This window comes from Leptopilina boulardi, unplaced genomic scaffold (assembly GCF_019393585.1).
Source record: "Leptopilina boulardi isolate dan_hultmark-lab unplaced genomic scaffold, ZJU_Lbou_2.1 LbouV2_137, whole genome shotgun sequence".
In the NCBI taxonomy this organism is placed as follows: domain Eukaryota; kingdom Metazoa; phylum Arthropoda; class Insecta; order Hymenoptera; family Figitidae; genus Leptopilina; species Leptopilina boulardi.
The window spans coordinates 1,914,191-1,935,163 of record NW_026137682.1 but is presented as its reverse complement, the minus strand read 5'-3'; the positions used below and the strand labels follow the sequence as shown (position 1 = coordinate 1,935,163).

Below are 20,973 nucleotides of genomic sequence, written 5' to 3'. Positions count from 1 at the left end.
AGAAATTATTGATCTGAACATTTTTTTTATTGTATTCGTTATACAATTTTAGAAATAAAAAAATATAATTTCATTTAGTCCAGTTAAAGAACATTATTTTTAAATCAAATTGACTCCTTTAGTGAAAAATACCAAAAGTTGTTAATACGAAAAATAATTTTTTTTAATAAATCGTTAAAACTGTTTAAATAAAACTGCTATTAAACAGTATTTCTAAGTCTTATAAAATTTACAGAAAATCCTTTGAAAAGAAAAATTATTTGCACATGAACGTTTATCCAACGTCAATAATAAAAATCCACATAAAACTACATTTTTTTGTAACAAATAATTTTTTCTCAGTTCAAGTTTTTTATTCCTTTAGATTTTTGAAAACTGAAAATTTTTCATGACTTGTCCAACTATTTAAGCACAAAAGCTCACGACAAGTACTTTTTGCGAGACTGTTTCGGTGTTTTCTAATTGTTAACGATGCACGAGAAAATAATCTTTCGACCGGAACGAAGTCGCTTGTATACTAAATAAGTCTCTCGCCATGCGAGCTAAATTAGGGAACTTATTCTCGTTATGTTTCCACCACTGAAGAATATCTGTGTCTTTGTCTGCTCTTCCCAAATCGAAATAATAATCTATTTCTTTGCGTCAATCTTCTGTTGCTTTATTCTTATTTCGGCATGTTGCATTCTTCGATTTATCGTTTTTCGAAGAAAAAAGAGCAGCGGGGTCAATATCGTCATCGTCACTTTCTTCAGTGTTTTCAGAAGGCAGTGGAAGTTCAGTTTCGGTTTCCTGTACATAATAATCTTTCTTGTAAATATCCTCGAACTTAGATATAGACCATTTGACCATTTCTCGGACCCAATCGGTCATATAAAATGTTTCCAATTTAAATCTCGCGGATCAAGAACCAACACAGTACACCCAATTAGTTTTTGTGTAATGCTTCATTAGCTTACCCAGAGCACATTGGAGGGCATTTTTAATTTTATTATCCATCAATTCTTGGTCTAATTTTGAGTCTAACGTTTGAATTGACTTTTCTAATTTATCAATAAGCATATTTAAGCCGACAATTACTATAGGTAACGTGACGTACTTATCACCAGAAAGAATTGTGGATAAGGATTTGAAATATCGTAAATATTTGACGACAACTTTTAAAACATCCCAGTCTGCTTTTTCCAAATGGAGATCTTTATCCGTTTCACAAATTAAAGTTAAAGCCTTATCCATTTTTGTAGCTTTTTCGATCATGTCGTAGGTGGAATTCCATCTGATTTTCACGTCCACACTTGGTAACAACATTTTTATACCTACAGTCCCACAGCAACATTCTAATTTTATCCTAAGCTTTTCTGAATATTTTAATTTGAGAAATAAAGTTCTTAATTTCTTCACAGGTGAGCAATTCCATTTATCTGACGTTGATATTTCTATGTCATTAGTTAATTCGTTAGCATTTTCGTCATCATCGAAGTCATCGTCGTCTTGAATGTCTTCGTCATTTTGTAAATTTAGTTCCTTTAAGAAATCTTGGGCACTTAGATTTAAGATGTGCGCAACACACTTAAAATGCATGTCTGCTATGGAAGATTTCGATTCTTTCAAAAGATGACCTAATTCATTGATAAATGTTGTGTTTGAAGCTGTATTATCCAACATAATTCCTTGAACTTTATCTTCCAGACCATACTCTTTCAAATAACCGTGGAATAATTGTGCTACGCTTTTTCCAGTGTGGGAACCATTTGCCGGAAGTAAATCCAAAGTGATAGAATGCATATTCCACTCTTCATCAATGAAGTGTCCTATTTTTTAATATGTTCATTAAGAAATTTCAGACAAGAAAATTTATAAACATACTTTGCGGGGAGACCAGCAAAACTTCAGCCAATTGAAATTTATGTTGTTTAAGTGTTAATTTATTTTCAGAAAATATATTTAATATTTTAATTATGATTTGCTGTGAATCATTATAAAACAATTAATTAATAATTTTTTAAATAAAATCGAAATTTTAAAAAAATTTTATTTTGAACTTTTTATAAAGATAATTAGTTTTTTTAATTTTTTCAAAAACTAAAATGTCTAAAAAATTGTAAAAAATAACTGTTTTTATTTTTTTTTATAATTTCAATATGATTTTAGATTTCAAAAAAATTGCTAAACAATTTGTATTGGAATTTTGACATTGTTAAAATAAAACTTCTTTCACTATTGTTTTTAATATTTATCAATAATTTCTTAAAATCCTTTTCTGGTGATTCGAAACAGTTGTCGTATGGAGTTAGCATTTTTATATCCAAAACAATACCAAAAATATTAGGATATATAAACAACATAAATTGTGAAATTTCTAAATTTTACTGATACTTCCCCTTAAAGATTTTTTATTTTAACATTTTCAAAATTCATTAAATTATTTGTATTTATTTATTTTGAATTATTTATTTTTATTCTTTTATACTTATTTATTTATCAGTTTATTTTCAACTTTTCAAGTTATTTTTAAATTAATTATTATTATTTATTTATTAATTACAATTTAATTATATTTCTCTTATTTGTTAAATTATTTATTAATTAATTAAAATCATTTTTAATAGAACGTGCATATATTCCGATGTCATTAAAAGGAATTGAAAAAATTCTGAAATAAAATTTAACCTTGTATTCCATAATACGACTGCTGAGCAACAGACGTCGATCCGTCTATTCCAAAAGAAATTTTCGATGAATTTTCTTGTAACATCTTTTTTACAAGCACTTGTAAATTTGTAAACCTTTCTTGGACTAAGGATTTCATGTGGTTTCGCTTAGGAATTTTTGCATTTTTATTTAAATATTGAAAAAGTTCCTGTGTTATGGTGTCATCAAAAAAATTAATTGGTAAATATTTTCAGACCAGCCATTCTGTTATCATATTGAAGAGTTTACTTTGATCAAATTTCTAAAAAGCGAAAATGTCATATTTTATAATCTTATTTTTTATTTTATAATTATCTTACATTGGTTTATTATTTAATATTTTAATTTACTTTGCATTAAATTTTAAAAACCAATTTTTCATTTGATATTAGTTTATTTTATTAAAAGTAAATTAAGTCCCAATCAATATATTAATCAAAAGTTAAATTTAATTTGTCACTCTTTTTATTGTATTAATAATTTATTTATTTTTATATCACGTCATATAATATCTATTGTAATTTTTTTCTAATTGATTTTAAAGGAAATATGTCCGTATATATTTTAAACAATTAAATTTTAATTAAGTGATAAATTTATTTAATTATAATATTAAATTTTATTTTAATTTTATTACAAAATTATTTTAATTATTATTTTTATATAAAACAATTTAAAAGTTTATTAATATATTATCTTTATTTAATAACAATTTTATTATATCGTGTAGATCTTACTTCCGACAATTTTTCATCTTTGATTTTACTTCCAAATGTCTTTAAATATTCTTGTGGATGATGATTTCTCAAGTGCCGAGTGATGCCCGTAGTGTTCGCATCTTTCATTTTCACAATTTTTTCTTGGTTATTTTTTGCAAAACATAATTTACATTTTGCAAATTTTTCTCTTTCGCTCGTGTGTTTAAATTCAAAAAATTCTGACATATTTGTCTTCTTTCGTTTTGAATTTTCAGAGTCATTTGGATCATTTTCTGATTGCAAGTCATCTGCCTCCAACAAATTATTTCCACAATCGTTTTCATTACTAAAATATTGTAATTAAAAATTATATTAACCTGTATTGAATCATACATTTTACTTATCATGACAAATAAAAAAGTTAATCCAATTTTGTAATAACATTTTTAGAATGTATTTCAAATTGTTTTATTTATTCAAATTCATACTTTGTTGTCTTTCTTTTACTTGGTGGTTTTGAAGTACTTGGAAGCGCATCTAATTCCCTACTACCCATACTTGAATATATTTTATAACTAATTTGACAATAATTTCACGAGAATGTCGATCGAAGTCGATCGGTTTTTGATGCGTCATGAATTGACATTCAACGAAAGAATCATCGAGAAGTTGGTTTTAAAATTTCTTTTTAAAACACATGAAACGAGACGATAATTGTGAAAATATCGCTCGCAGTGTTTTTGACATGGATAGTACAATAGTTGGTTACACTTGATATGGAATGACCCATATGAATATAGCTGCAAGTCCCCCCCCCCTTCTCCCCCACCCTCACAAAAAATGACCTAAATTTTAAGGTTATGTTCGTTTCAAGACTCTGAATAGGTCCGCAAGTCCTCCCCCCTCTTTTACCCTCTCCGTATTTCCCACCAAAAATGATATAAATTTTGAGGTTATGTTCATTTCAAAACTTTCAATATAGCCGCAAGTCCCCCGTCTCCCGCCAAAAATGACATAAATTTTGAGGTTTTGTTCGTTTCAAAACTGAATAGGGCCGAAAGTCCTCCCCTCTTCCCTCTCACCGTATTTCCCGCCAAAAATGACATAAATTATGAGGTTATATTCATTTCAAGACTTTCAATATAGCCGCAAGTGGAGGTAGATTTTCTGCCAAAAATGACCTGAATTTAAAGGTTATGTTCGTTTCAAAGCTGTGAATATAGTCGCAAGCCCCCCCCTCCTTCCTTACGTTGAAGGAGAGGTGGATTTTCCTCCGAAATTGAACAAAATTTTAAAGTTAAGTTATTTTGTAGGGAAACGACCAAGAAACAAACATAACCTTAAAATTTAGGCCAAAATTTGGCGCAAAAAGACAAAGAAACAAACATAACTTCAAAATTTAGATCAAACTTTGAAGGAAAATGACCAAAAAACGAACCTAACCTAAATTTTGTTTTAAAAATTGAAAATAATAAAAATTATTGTTAATAAAAATCGTAAATAACATTTAAAGAAATAAATAATAAAATATTAATAATAGTTTTAAATTCCAGAAATTCTTTAAACATTAACTCAAACATCTACAAAACCAATAAAAAATAGGGGGTTGGCGCGCGAAGCGCGCATATATATATATATATATATATATATATATATATTTGTGAATAAAATTTTCACTCAAAAACCATTGCTGAAAAGTGCAATGCATTTGTATTAATATAAAAATGAATTTACCATAATTTCGTAATAGAAAATTTTTTTCTACTAAAAAAGAAAAATTATATCAGTATAATTACTGATTAAAGCAACTGGTATGGCTTACCAGTATCACGTTCATATATATATGGCCGTTTATTGATTTCTGAGGCTAGTCTGGACCAAAGGCTTGCACTCGAGTCTCATACTCATAATGTCATGTGACTGTATAGTTTGACCACTTTAATTATATGATACCTAAAAGCAATTTATGCATTTCATGTCGTTACAATATTATTTCCATCAATTTTCATTTCTCTCTTCAAATATATTTACGTGTCAATAAAAAAATAATGAGATCATTATTTTATAATTTAGAAAGAAAAAATAAAAATTCAACCAAATTATATATATATATATATATAAAATAATAATAAATTATGATGTTAATAGGTATAATTTATAACTATTATAAATATGTAATAATAGAAAATAATAAAAATTATAGGTATAAATAGAAGAAAAACATTGTAACATTAAAAAAAATAGAGTTTAATGAATATATTGGTGACAGCGGTGGGATTGACAGTTTTTTTTCCATCAAAACGAAAATTGTTGTTAATTATGAAAATAATTTTGCACTATAATTATAATTCATTTACAGTTGTCAAATTATCTCTTTAAAAACTTCTCTCTATAATTAAGTAACTTTGTCTAATGATACATTTTTAGAATTGACTAACAGAATGTTAAGTTTTTCATGATAAACTTTTTTTGCAAATATATAATTTTGCTAATTATCATATGTATAAGTGGAATTAGAAATTTGTCATTAAATTAAAAGAATATTAAATATAATGTTTAATTAACATTATATCAAAACGATAAATGAAAAAATGACTATATGGAAAGTAGTTCAAAATTGGAATAATAAGCACGCCTCAACCTTTTTAATTAGTGTATGTAGAGATATAAAGTTTTCTCTCTCTCTCTCTGTATAATGACAATGTTCATCATTATGTAAGTACTTGCACTGGAATCATTATTGGTAAAATTAATGACACACAGTTCTCTTTTATGTAATGGTATCATTTTCATTTCTATATTTTTAAAAAGCATTTTTTTAATTCTGCATATTTCCCTTTGTCAAAATGGGGTGGGTGGTAAAGCTTCATTCCGCGCGTATTGAATTATTTGCAAACTAACCCATCACTCTTCGGAATTCTCATGTTACGTGAATAACGCGCGCGAGTATGTAGAATTGATTGTTCTCCATTGGTCTGTAAAAAAGAAAACGAGGTGTATATACAAGAATTGTAATTGAAAAATAAAAAAAAAAAGAAAAAAAAATATATGAGAAATATTTATTTCAAAAATTCGCTAAACACTATTTATTATATTTATTTAAATATTTATTAAACTGAATTAAAATTATTAAGCAATTGATTATGAAAATTTTATTATTTCTTTTCGTAAGAGTGACATAAAATTGCTGAAAATTAATATTTTCCAATCGGCAAAGAATATCTCTCCTCAGAAATTTCCAAACTATATGGAATCCTAATAATTATTTATTGTACAATTTATATATATTAAACTCTTCGAAATGTTGTAAAAATATCGTTTTTGGGTCAACAACAGTAACAAAAGAAAATAGAGTTTAAAATAGAAACACGACTTAAAGGAATTAAATGTTATGGAGGTCACTGAATCCGAAATTCATGTCAGATTTTAAAAATACAAAATGGCAGATTCAATATGACAACCAAAATTTTTAAATAACATCAGATTCGCTCGAATTTCATTACTCGGGGGTGTCCTATTAAATTTTCAGTACTACGATTTTTTGATTGCAAAATCACTTTTATAATAGTGAGATTTTTTATCAAAAATAAACTATATATAATAAATTCATTTTATGTGCCTCTATTTTTCAAGTCTTAGTGAATTTTTTTAAACTTTTTTTTAGCTTGCTATCTATAGATATAACAACAACAACTTTTAAAAATTGTTTTTCTTCAATCAAAAGTTTAAGATGAACTTCCGGTTTATCGAGAAAAACTTTATCGAACACTTATTAGGATCTTGATTAAACTCGATACTTTAATTTTTATACATTACTTGCAACGTTATACTCCCTTTAAAATGAAGATAAAAAAAGTTAGTCGTATTGAAAATGCTTATTGGAAATTATTGAAAAAATTATAAGGACAAATTTATCAGTTTTTATTATTTTTTAGGGTTTCGTGGCCCATGGCCGAAAGCCTTATAGTTTCACTTTGGCGTCCGTCTGTCCGTAGTATATTTTGGGGCACCACAGCTCCCAAAATCAAATTTTAGGGCACAGATCCCAAATTAAAATTTTGGGGCACCACAGATCCCAAATTAAAATTTTGGGGCCCCACAGATCCCAAATTAAACTTTTGGGGCACCACAGATCCCAAATTCAAATTTTGGGGCCCCACAGATCACAAATTAAACTTTTGGGGCACCACAGATCCCAAATTCGAATTTTGGGGCACCACAGATCCCAAATTCAAATTTTGGGCAAACATAGCTTCCAAATTCGAATTTTGGGGCACCACAGATCCCAAATTCAAATTTTGGGGCACCATAGCTCCCAAATTCAAATGTTGGGGCCCACAGATCCCAAATCTCCATTTACTGAATGGACATTTTCCCGAATGGACATTACATGAAGGGACATTACATGTCCCATTAGTTAACATGCCCCTATAATTGACATGTCCCAGTAGTTGACCTGTCTCAGTAATTGACATGTCCCAATAGTTGACATGTCCCAATAGTTGACATGTCCATATAGTTGACATGTCCATATAGTTGACATGTCCCTATAGTTGACATGTCCCTATAGTTGACATGTCCCAGTAGTTGACATTAAAATTTAAAGCGCCACGAAACCCTAGATGTAGGCGCAATTGCGCTTAGTTCTTTTCCTATTTTTAATTATTATTATTAGTATTATTATTATTATTATTATTATTAAAATAAATATATATAATATTAGTTTTCATTGTTTTCAATTACATTATAATGAAAAAAAAAACTTTCTGAGGGATTAAGATGAAGGGAGTTTTTTTTATTAGACAACCATTTTCCTCTTAGTAAAACAAAAAATTCCTTGAGGAAAATCGTTGGGAAATAGTTACTGAGCATAATGGACTATATTTTTTCATTATACAGCCAACAGCTGGAGAGTTAAAAGTAAAATTATTTCTCATAGTGTTCATATTATATTGCTATAAGCGAATTTCCAAGATTGGGTAAGTTTTGTGTATAAAATAGTTTTAGAGATGACTTTGTAAAATGGTTAGGTGAAGGTGGGGGAATTGGAGCACCTTAAGGAAAATGTTTTTTTTTTTTTTAAAAATCAACTTATTCTTATATAATAAAATATTGTTTCGGTCATTTTTTATTTTTTTTGTTCTTTATCTTTAATATTATGTACTTGAAACTTAAAAGTTCACATTTTTTATTTTTTAACACCAATAAATAAAAAACATATTTTTTTTTACATCTTTTAAAAAAGCTGTTTTCTTTATAAAAATTTTTTCATTTTTAATATCGAATAAGAAAGAAAACAATATTCCACGGACGTACTTATATGTATATATATGAAAAATAAATATATGTTCCTTTTAAAAAGAAGTATTTCAGTAAATTGTTAATTTTCCCTCTCTTAAAGTAGATAAGAAGATTTGTCGAGAGGATGGAAAAAATATATATAAAAGGTCCTTTAATAATTTCTATATATACAGACACGTAAATATCCACATTTAAAAGATGATCGAAGTAGCAGACTCTTGGGACGACATACTATATATATAAGAATTCCTTGCGTGTAGAAATAAAATTTACCAGGATAAAGTTTTATAACTATAAAAAAAAAAATAGAGAACATACTTTCTCGTATCATCTATTAGATCTCACAATATAATGGTGAAACTGATGTTCACAATGACCCTGACAATATAAATATTAAGACTATACGTATGTAAGTTAATCACAAATTACACACGCAATTTCCTATTGTACATAGAGAGGGGAAAACAAAATTCAATTTTGTCCTGAACAGTACTTTGAGGTTTATTAATTATATAAATAGCAATCAATCACTTTGCATAAAGTAGAATTTTCTTATCGATAATTTTATTTATCCTATGTACTTTTAATTAATTTTAATAATAGCAATTATAATATTGATAATAATTTTGATGATAATAAAAAAATAATAATAATAATAATAATTATTATTATTATTATTATAAAGAATAGTAATGCGGCATAATAATATTTTTTTAATATTAATATCATCTATTAATTTTCCAAGACAAGTATTATAGGGATTATTCAAGTTATATCACAATAAAAATAACTAATTATTAGTTAAATTATATTTGTTAGTTATATCACAATACTTAAAATTTCGGTAAATTTCTATTAATTAATTAAATTTATATTCAAGTTGAACTATTTTTTCGTTTTACTTTAAAAAAAAAAAAAACTTAGTCTATTGCAAAATTCTTTGAATTATATAATAAATTGTTATTTTTATCAAAAATTCAATAAAATTATGCTACTAAAAATTTTTTTAAGGTTAATATTTATAAATAAATATTAGTAAGCGATTATTTTATTTTTTTTGAAAGAAATATCTATATTTAACAACTTTTTCTCGTATATATTAAATTTTTTTTATTTATTTATATTCTCATCCACAGAAAAAACTTGGACTCATTTTTGTTGCAACTCATTTTCTTTTGGGTATCGAAATGAGTATGGGACAAACTTCATGTTATTCAAAATGATATTGGCTGGAATTTCAGATTTCTAAGTTGGCATCATAAGCAGAGTAATTTTGTATTTCAATTATTGTTTCTAATATTTCAACAACACCAGAAAGATTATTTTGACCAGTACGAATATTTAGAAGTTTTTAAATAAAAATTATTTATTATTATTTACGTAGATAATAATTAATTTCATAAGTTTTTAAATTTACCGCTATTATTTAAGTTGGCAGTACCGTTCCTGTTGTCAAAACACATGTTCTCATTTTTCTAACCTAAAAACATATTTCCTTTATTATTTTATTACGCGATTACAAGCAATTTTTAATCAAATATATTAAGTCTAGCGTGTTATTTACTTCTTTGTAATTATTATATTTCATGTTTTTGTGCAAAATTATTCGTTATTTTACAATATTTTTCGATTTTTCTTTTTCTCAAAATGAAACTTTCCTGTTTCATTTTGATACTTTTACCTTAGAACTCGAAATGAAACAACCAGTTTCATTTTTGTTGCGAATCAAATTGAGTATAGAATCTATACTCAATTTGAATTCAGGTTTTTTCTGTGTCTATATCTTTTTATGTGTATATTTTTGATTGAAAACGATTTTAATTAACAGGATAAATTATTTTCTTTATTGACTGTGAGAACGTAAAAGGTATAATTTTTCTTTATAATCCTATTTACGTTAAAACATTTGCCTAAATTAAATGTATTCAATTTGTATCAATTAGATATGTGTTTACCTGAAAAAAATATTTGTTTTTTTCGTTAATGAAAGTACCTACGTCATTCAACGATGTTATATATATGCATTAATATATAGGGAAGTATCGATTTCGGGACGCTTTTTTTCGCGACAACTTCGTAAATGTATACAGGGGTGTTTTATTTCAAGAAAATATCACTAAAATACTGTTATGAGAGAAAAAAAAACATGTTGTTTTTAGTGAATCAAGATATAATATAATTTTTTTTTCAGTTGTTTCTGTTAAATCAAGTTAGTCAAGTTTATATTAGTAAAAAATAAAAGTAATACAATATTTAAATCCAAAGTAAAAAGATAATTTAAAAAAAAATCAAAGAACAAAAAGTATATTTTCTACAACATGTAATATATTTAAAAATTGTTTATTTTATTGAACCTATTTATTTTTAGTATACATAAATAAATTTGTTGACAAACAACTTTAATATAAAATTTTTATGATTAAACTTTCTACTTTGTAATATAACTTCTCATAAGGAGTGCGTTTTTTGGGAGATATCTGGGAATTGTATATTGTATATAAAGTTTCAGGGGTTGAAGAAATTAGGGTTTCATATGGTTCAGTAGAGTTTATATTTTTAGAAAAACTTTTCTTTATTCAAACAAATTTTACGATAAACTTCTTTATCATAAAAATCGATAGAATAAATTAGCAAAAAAAAAAAAAAAAAAAGGACTACTATTATACATTTATTTCATATTTGCGCAGTATAAAAAGAACAATTTGTTTATTTAACCCTATATATTCAAATTTAAATTTTATTTTTGGAAATATTTCAACGTAACAGACAAACATATTTTAAAAAAGGGAATTTTAATTTTTTTATTTTCAAATATTTTGAAATATTCGCATTAAGAAAATACTGATTTGAAAAGGAATAAGTTTATAATAACCAATAAAAAGTTTTTGTTCTCTTCAAAGTATTAAGTAAGACAGGTTTATCTAAAGGTTTATCGATGTCTATGTTATATAGAAAGTTTGAAACAAACTTTGTATTTAGAAAGTTAAATGAACACAACTAATCAATTACTGTGCTCCTTTTCATTGCAACAAGTGCAGTAATTTTCATCGAATAAGCTTCTGAAACTCTAGAATTCTAATTTGTTTTCATTATGGTAAATATCCTATATAGCATCAAAATAGCTGCTTGAAATAAAATTCAAATTCAAAAGTAACAAAAAGTTTTTAACATTTCGCAGAATATAAGATATTTATTGGCATTTTTTTTTTTTTAATTATTATAAAATACTTTGAAATCGTTTGACCATCACGTGACATAACAATCATATGCTGTTAAATAAATTTTATTTGAATATGTCATTATTTTCGAATTAATACTTCATTGACATTTCCATAAAAAATTAGAAATTTTAAATGATAACATAACCTCAAAATTTAGGTCATTTTTGGCGGGAAATCCATCTCCACTTGCGGCAATATTCAGAGTCTTGAAACGAACATAACCTTAAAATTTATGTCATTTTTGGCGGAAAATTCGGAAAGGGAGAAAGGGAGGGGGGATGACTTGCGGCTATATTCAGAGTCTTGAAACGAACATAACCATCTACAAATTATACACTGTAAAAAGTAAATCTTATTTTAAAATCACTCTTAAATTCAGCAGTACTAGCCATAATGTATTTAAATTAAAATTGCGTGTAAATTCATTGCTTAGATTCAGCAAGGGCTCCCAAGAAGCACGTAATATAACCTCAATATCAAGGTAATATTACATGTAAGATTCGTAATATAACGTTGTAATATTACAGTAATCTTACAGTGATCTTAAAATGTCCGCCTCAAGGTAATATTACCGGTAATGTTACTGTAATATTACGCGCTAATATTAAGGTAATATTACAGTAATATTGCAGTAATATTATACCGTAATATTAAGGTAATATTACAAGAGAATATTACAGTAATATTATGGGAATATTTCTTTACGAAAAAAATCTACCCATCCAGGGAATCGAACCCCGAACTCAAAGCACACGAGTCCAGAGTTTTACCAACAAGCCAAATTGACTTATAATATATTTACGTTTTTTATGCTTTATGAATAACTCAAATCAGTCTGTAATATCACTGTAATATCACCGTAATATTACCGTTAATATTACAGTAATATTCCCGGTAATATTACCTTGAGGCGGACATTTTAAGATCACTGTAAGATTACTGTAATATTACAGCGTTATATTACGAATCTCACGTGTAATATTACCTTGATATTGAGGATATATTACGTGCTTCTTGGGCTGTCTTAAAAATGTTACCTTTTAAAATAAGACAACTTTTTTGTCTTAAAAGAAGACTTTCTTTTTACTGTGTAAATTGAGTATACAATTAGAATTATTTTTGTCTGACAAAAACTGTTTTTTATTACTGAAAAAAAAAATGTTGCAAGAATTTGGAAAAGCTTTCATACCATACTCAAAGCGAATTTTAATACTCATAAGGAAAATTTAGAACTTAGAAAACAATTTGATGAAAATTTGCATTATTCTAATTATAAAACTAAAATTACAAAACAAAAAAAATTAAAATTTTATATGAAATAATTCGATTTTAGCATTCTAACAAGTTGAGTTTAGTTTGATCCGATTATTGCAATTTTATCAATGATGTCTGACTCAAAGTGACCTACACTATACTATATTGGCTTTTATCAATTCTATACTATATACATTAAAATTGCAAGAAATTAAAAAGTTTGACTGCAGTGACTTTTTATTAACCTTTTATAACATTTTATAACCATGGTAACGGTTGCTATGGTTACTGTTACCATGGCAACCATTCGAGTGTACGACCTTACTTCAAAATAATTTTAGGTTATGTTTGTGATTTTTGAAGTGAAAATACTCAAGGAAAATCAACTCCTCATACAAAGAATTTATGCGTTTATTATGTAATTATATTTTTTAATTTTGCTAACTTATCTCTATGTGGATTCCCATTTTTAGCAGGATTTTACTCTAAAGATATAATTTATGAAATATCACTAAAAAGATAATTTTATTATAAATTTTTCTATTACAATACTATTTTTTATATCAATTATTTTTGGAAATTTAATAAACTGATTAATATTTTCATCCTTAAGAATTAGAATCCTAAATTTCAAATTAAAATTTTTAATTTACTTAATAATATTTTTTAGTTTAAGATTTTTAATTACTAAAAAAAATATATGAAATTTAAATAAATAAATAAATAAATTTAAATAAATTACATTTAAATAAAATTCAATAAAAACTAATTTTTATCTTACCTAATTAAAAAGAAACTTTTTATCAAGGTAAAACTATCACTAAACATAACCTAACATTTTTTTGACGTAAGATCCCTTCTCTCGTGGAGCATCACATATATAATATTTTATGTTTTCTGATATGAAACTTCCGAAAGGCAAAAGTACAGACGTTAGAAACTTCAGTAAATTTTGTACAAGTCGTAGTTGTACATGACCTTTTGATAATATTGATTTTCGGATATTAGTAATTGAAAAGACAGAGAGGAGAAGAAGTTTTTTGGATATTGAAAATTGAAGAGAGAGGGGGGGGATATTATGTCCCTAGTAGCACATAATATTACTTTAATATCAAGGTAATATTACATCTGAGATTCGTAATATTAAAATGTCCGCCTGAAAGTAATATGACATGTAATATTGAGGTAATATTACATGCTGCACCGAGAGACTTTTTATTTTGATGAAAAAAAAGTTATCGAGACGGGAATCGAACATCAAACTTAACGCATAGCAGTCGAGAATCTTAACCAACAGACCAATTCTACTTGTAGCATGTTTACCTTCAGGCGGAAATTTTAAGATTACTGTAATATTACCAATTTTAAATGTAATATATTACCTTGATATTATTATGGTAATAATTGGAAGTGTTAGTTATAAATTTTTATATTTGTTATTAATTTTTTTTTTTTGATTCTAAAAAAAATTCTTAACAAATATTAATGCTCATGTATTTTTTCAAGATTTAAATTGAGAATTTAAAAAAAATGAACATTTATTGAAAAAAAAAGAATAAAAATTTTTTTTTATCGTTGCGGAAAAAAAATAGAGGAAACGTTGGAAAACTTACTTAATGAACATGTAGACGCCAGTTGTTTCCATAGATCTGGCAACAGCTTTCCAACTTGCGATAATGGTGTATTTCTGCCGTGCTGAAAGCGGAAGTCGCGGATCTGTGGCTGCTGGCGGTGGCGGACTATCGCGACCAGATTGATTCTGTGTTGTCGAGGAAGCCAGTTTACTAAGCTTGCAACCCATTGTGAATTAATGCTCACCCTTTTTTTTTTTTTTTTTTTTTTCTTTTTCCCTGTTTTCACTTTCACGGCTGAGCATTCACATCACACCCAAATTTTTCCAAAGCCAAAGTCCTCTTGAGGTGTTTTTCCTTTTAATTTTACATGGCGATGTATTATTTTACCTTTGATATATATAAATATATTTAATATTCAGTCTTTGTGCACTTTATTCTTTATATAGCCCATTCGAGCGCGAAGTATCTTTTTTCGTTTTAACGACATGTTGATTTCGGACTGTTTTTCTTTTTTTTTTTTTTAATTATACATTGTTACATTTTGTTGTTGTTGTTGTTGTTGTATAGTTGTTAAGACTTTTCTTTATTGTTGACTTGTCTCTTGTTATTTATTTATATATATTTTTTAAGATTCCATTTTCCTTATATGAGGAAGCACATCCTGCACATATTCGATTACTGATTTAATTAATTCTCGAAGCAGTACACTCACATGAAGTTTCCGGAGTGGATGCAGGATTCCGGAATTTCAGATTATTGAATTTTGTTGAGATTCTCCTGGGTTTTCTACACAGATTTGTAGAAGGCTTATTGAGATATAAATAGAAAATATATACGCACATAAAGAATATTAATTTTTTTTTTTTTGTTAAGAAATATTTTTATTAAATATGTCAAAGAGTATTTTAAATTGCAGGCGTTAAAAGCTTATTTATATACATATATCACTTCCTCATTTAAAGGGAATTAAAGTTTTACAATAAATATTTTTTAACAAACATTTTTAATGTAATAAATGTCAACCAAATAAATTCTCTTATTTAAATTAATCCAATTATAAATAATTTGATGTTTGTTTTTGAAATATAGTAAACCAGTTATTAATATTATGCGATTTATTAAAACAAAAGAAATTTTATATATTTTTTATTTTGATTTAGTTTCAATTAATGAAAATTTTTCGGTAAAAAAGATTGAAAACAAAAATGAAATTAAAATTACTTTTTAAAAATGGTAATTTAAATTAACGACATCAGTTCTGAACAAATTTAATTTTCACTGAAAAGTAGTTATAATTAACGATAATATTTATTATGAAAATAATTATTGTATGTATTAAATAAACGAAAAATCAATTTTCACAAATTAAAGAGCAATATTAAATTTATCAAATTAATATGTAATGGAAGAAAAGCATAAAACTGATATTGAAAGAAACTAAATAATAATTTTATCCAATTTTCAGTAAATTTAATTATCCAGAATATTTTCCTATCATTATTATATGTCGATAATTTATATTAATTTTCCAATATAATGAAAAATGATAAATCTTCTTCATGATATAAAATAATTTAATTTATAAATAATAATAATTTTCAAATTTTTAATATATATAACAATATTGGTGTCAATCTTAATATAAATAGATAAATATAAAAAAAAAATAATGAACAAAAACCTTGAATAATTATTTCAAGTTTATTATCAAATGAAAATTTTTATACTTATATTTTTTATTTTTAAAGTAAAGAATTATTTTCTATTTATATATTTAAATGTTGACAGTGATTATTATTTTCAGAAAATATACTCGAGTTTTCTATTAAAATATGTACTCTCAATTTTCATAGAGGAAATTGAGTAATTTTGTTTTCTTTTTTTTTATGCAGTCTTTAATGAAATGGATGCTCTTATCCAAATGAAAAATTTGTTTACAAAATAAAAAGAGTTATAGTACAACATTTATCAAAGCATTGCATTTTGAATTAATTTTTTAATAACGACCAAAAAAAAAAAAAAATAAGAAAATTCAAATTTGAAATAAAAAAAAGTAAAATCATATATATTCTTGTATTTGGATATAACTTTTTTTTATATTGTTAATGATAAAACTAAATATCTTATATGATTAAAAAAAGTAAATTAAAAAAGTTTTTACAAATTTTAATATATCTAGGAACTTGGAAATTAGTGAGATTATCGTTTTACAGAGAAGAAACTTTTTAATCGCACGTAATAATCGCACGAATTAACTTTGTCGGGTTTTAATTAATATTTTATGTCCAAATACACCGTCTAAAATTCTGATTGTAAATGAAAATGTTATATGAACATTAAGCATATATTAAAGTAAATAATTTACGATTTTCGCAATTCAAATTCATAGTAGATATATTATTTAAACAAGATTATATAGCTGAAACCTTTGATTTTCACTAATATTTGAATTAATTATTAAATTTTAAACAAAAATTAAGGTATTGAGTAAATTTACCATTTATCGTAAAAACATGATAATGTAATTAAATATTAATTAATAATAACAAATTGTAGTTTCGATGTTATAGACTATATAATATTATTATTATTATTATTATTATTATTATTATTATTATCATATTTGAAAATACCGTAAGATCCATAAGTATTGGGGAAAGCTTTTTTCTAAAGAGGAACTATGTATTAACATCCTCATGCAACACTATCATTAGTATCTTATGGAGTCATAAATCTTGATACAACTTTAGAAATTCTCTCAAAAATTGACCTACATTATTTAAAAAAAATTCTAGTAAAATATTTTCACAAAGGGAAAATTCTTCAATGTAATATATATCTAAAATAATAATAAAATGTACTCTCTAAATTTGAATTAGTAATTCTATTTAATTTAGTAAAATTTGTTTTTTTACTAAAATTTTAGTGAAAAATGACTAAAAATTAGAAAAAATTTTCGCTAATTTAAATTAGTGAAAGAATTCTCACTTTAAATTTAAAGCAGTACCTAATAATGAAAAAAAATATATTCTTTACTTTATACCTGCAATTTATTCTACTCTTAACTAGATGAAAAAATGACATTCAAATTTAATAATTAAAATATTTCAATTTACATTATGAATTTTCATTGTAATGTATATGAAAAATAATTATTTTCGAACACTAAATTGAGTGTAATTGAAAAAAGAAAAAATTTATTTCATTTTTTTAATGTAATATATATTATATGAGAAATGTTGAAATCTGTTGAGAATAATTTTTACAAAGAAACAGCTTCACGACAATTTAATATTGCACCTACTCTGAATATAAATTTTTTTTTTTATCAAAAACATTTTTTCACGCATTCAAAGTGTTTAAAAGGAACGAATTGCTCAATTAATTATTATATTTAAAAAAAATTGAAGGATTCTAAATTCATTTTGCTAATTGTATTTATTTTACATATTTTATTGTAGGAAAATTAATTATATTTTTTTTCATTTTACTTTTATGAATATTTATTTTATATTACAAATGTTATGTTATATTAAATTTATATTATTATATAAATGTTTATGTTTCTATTTATTTTCTTTTGTTTAAAATCATGTTATATTCGTTTATTTAGTTAGCAATATTTGAGAGGTAGTAATAAGGCGGAAGAAATGAATCTTTACAATTCAATTCTTTAGTTATACAAATGGAATTTGCTTTTCTCCTTTGATTCTTATGACTTTTATCGATTGAAATTCAACCACTGTCTACTTATATACTGAAACTATTCAACCACCCAACCCATATAAACCACAAAGATCCCCTAGAAAACTTCATTACCGGTCTCCAACAAATCCTTAAACACTTTCGAGATCTTCAATCACATCAACACTCCCCCAAAATCTTCACTTGTCTTCAAAATAGAGAGGAAAAAGAGAAACAAAAATACACTTAAATTTAATGAATAACCTTTTCACCAACAATAATAAAACTATATATTGTCATTAACAGACGTTAATCTTTATCAAAAGAAAAAAAAACAAAGAATTTATTCACTTTTGAAAAATTTGAATTTTATGAAAATTATCAAGAAAACTACAAAAAAAAATTTTTTTTTCAAATTTTAATAAGAAGTCAAATTAACTTCTTTCTTTCTTTTTAAATTCTGTTTATATACGTATATTATCGTATGTAACATGAGCTTACAGTGATCGATTTACATGGGAAAAGCTAACTACGAATCACACACGAACATGTCACGCGCGCTTACACATTTTCCCCTTTCTCGCGATTTCTATTTAAATACCCTTAAAGGGAGAGTTGAAAAGCGGAGCATCTCTCGTTGACTGGAGAAATACTTCCGGTTTCACGAAAAAAAAAAAAAAAAAAAGAAAAAACATAAAAAAATTTTTTTTATTTATAATTTCTCCTGTTGAATGTAATAATTTTTAATACTTTCACTTGTAGGTCTTGATAAATTTTTTTTTCTCCTTGTGTATGTGATGAGAGAAAGACGAAACGCGAGAAATTAAGGGGGTGAGTTATCCCGGGGCGCCTGGACGAAAGCGTTGGGAAGATCGAGAACGTCGGCCGTATTGCCTACAGCCCAGGCGAGCCGAGACTGAAGCGCCTGTATGAAGCATTCGTTGTTCCGGAGACGCATGCGCCCCTTCAAACATCATTGTAATCCGCTAGCTATAGAAACACACCACTAACTCGCACATCATATATATATATATATATATATATATATATATATATATATATATGTGCGATGAGAAATTAATTGTTTCTCCCTCTTGCAAGCACCCCCCATAGTGAAAAGAGAGTAGAGAAGAGACACTATATACCACCCTCCCTTCGTATATAAGCTGAGACGTTATATTTATCTTTAAGGGCATACTTTTCTCAGCAAGTGATAAAAGCTTCACTGACAGGATTCAAATAGAAATGTAAACAATTTTTCAACCTTTATTATAAACATTGGTGATAAATAAACTTTATAACATAATGGATCACAAATGTTACTTTTTATATTTTTAGTTTTACTTATAAAACAAAGCGTTATATTATATGTACTGGTAATTTTTTCACAATTTCAAACCTCGCGTATAGCGATGTGTATAACAAAACATTGAAAAAAATACTTGGGTGTTAAATTTTTTTATTACTTTGTCACTATATCTACAGTATGTAATACAATATAAATGTGTGTAAATTCAAATCATACATTTCGTAAAACGTAAAATTAAAAAAAAATTTCATTTAAAACTATTTGAAATAAAACATTTTTGAATCTGTTTTAAATTCTGTTTTATTAAAATATAGACACTTTTTTAAAATTATTTTTAGGGTTTCGTGTCTTAGGACCGAAAACTTTATATAGTTTCGCTTTGGCGTCCACGCAACAATTCCGGATTGTCAATATAAAACCAGCAGTTCTATTTGTTGTTGGGACAAAAAAAATTGTTAAAATGGGATTGTTATTAAAACTATACGGATTGTTCGGTGAACAAACAGAATTGTTTTTGATGACCAAAGAAAATTGTTATGGAACAGTTGAAATAACAAAACTAAATTGTTAAATCGTCAATACAATTTGTTTTATTAACAAAGCTTTGATCCGTCTAAAACAATTTGTTCAGTTTCTTCGCCTTCTAAAATAATCGATAGCAGATTTTCGTAGGTCATATCACCAGTTTCATTTGCATTAAAATCTGTGGAACATGCAGCTTCTGAATCAAATTCTTTGACCTGAAACCAAAAAATTATTTTGAGTTGGAATTTGTTGTTAAATAATATTTAATATACATTTTGTATTTTTTAAGGTGAGGTTATGTTCAATAGTAACCGTGTATAACTAACTTACCGATAGACGATGAAATTGTCTCTTCATACATTCACTACACTTGCAATAGATTTCTCATTTTAACCGGATTCATTATTTAACAGCACTTTGTCATTTAAAAAGAAAACTAATAATAAAAGCAAAAGTGGCACATGTGCCAGAAGCAAACGACGCGACGATCTGCACGCAAGTTTGCGAGAATACAAGATGACCACGTGACATGGAACAATAAACCTGTCAGCTGAACAAATCCAGAATGTTCCATCAGCAATCGACGGTGAGTTTTGCTTCTGCAACTGTACGGAATTGCAAACTGAACAAAACTGACAACAAAAAATTCGTATTGTTGTTAAAACAACATACATTTGTACTGAATACAATCCGAATTGTAATATCAACAAATCTACTGA

General features: G+C 26.0%; 1 protein-coding gene across 4 annotated transcripts in view; it reads right to left on the bottom strand.

The window, feature by feature from the left end:
* LOC127291401 (neuroglobin-like) overlaps positions 1 to 19,322 on the bottom strand; it is a 40,135-nt gene extending 20,813 nt beyond the window's left edge. Inside the window, exons 1-2 of one of the 4 annotated variants that reach the window (XM_051320524.1) lie at positions 18,556 to 19,322; positions 14,776 to 15,522 (exon numbers count right to left, since the gene is read on the bottom strand). In XM_051320524.1, the coding sequence (XP_051176481.1) occupies positions 14,776 to 14,963 (188 nt within the window). In that variant the 5' untranslated portion in view covers positions 14,964 to 15,522; positions 18,556 to 19,322. The remainder of the gene's footprint in view (positions 1 to 14,775; positions 15,523 to 18,555) is intronic. The other 3 variants (XM_051320525.1, XM_051320526.1, XM_051320527.1) reach the window with 3 other exon arrangements.
* Positions 19,323 to 20,973: the final 1,651 nt, after the last annotated feature.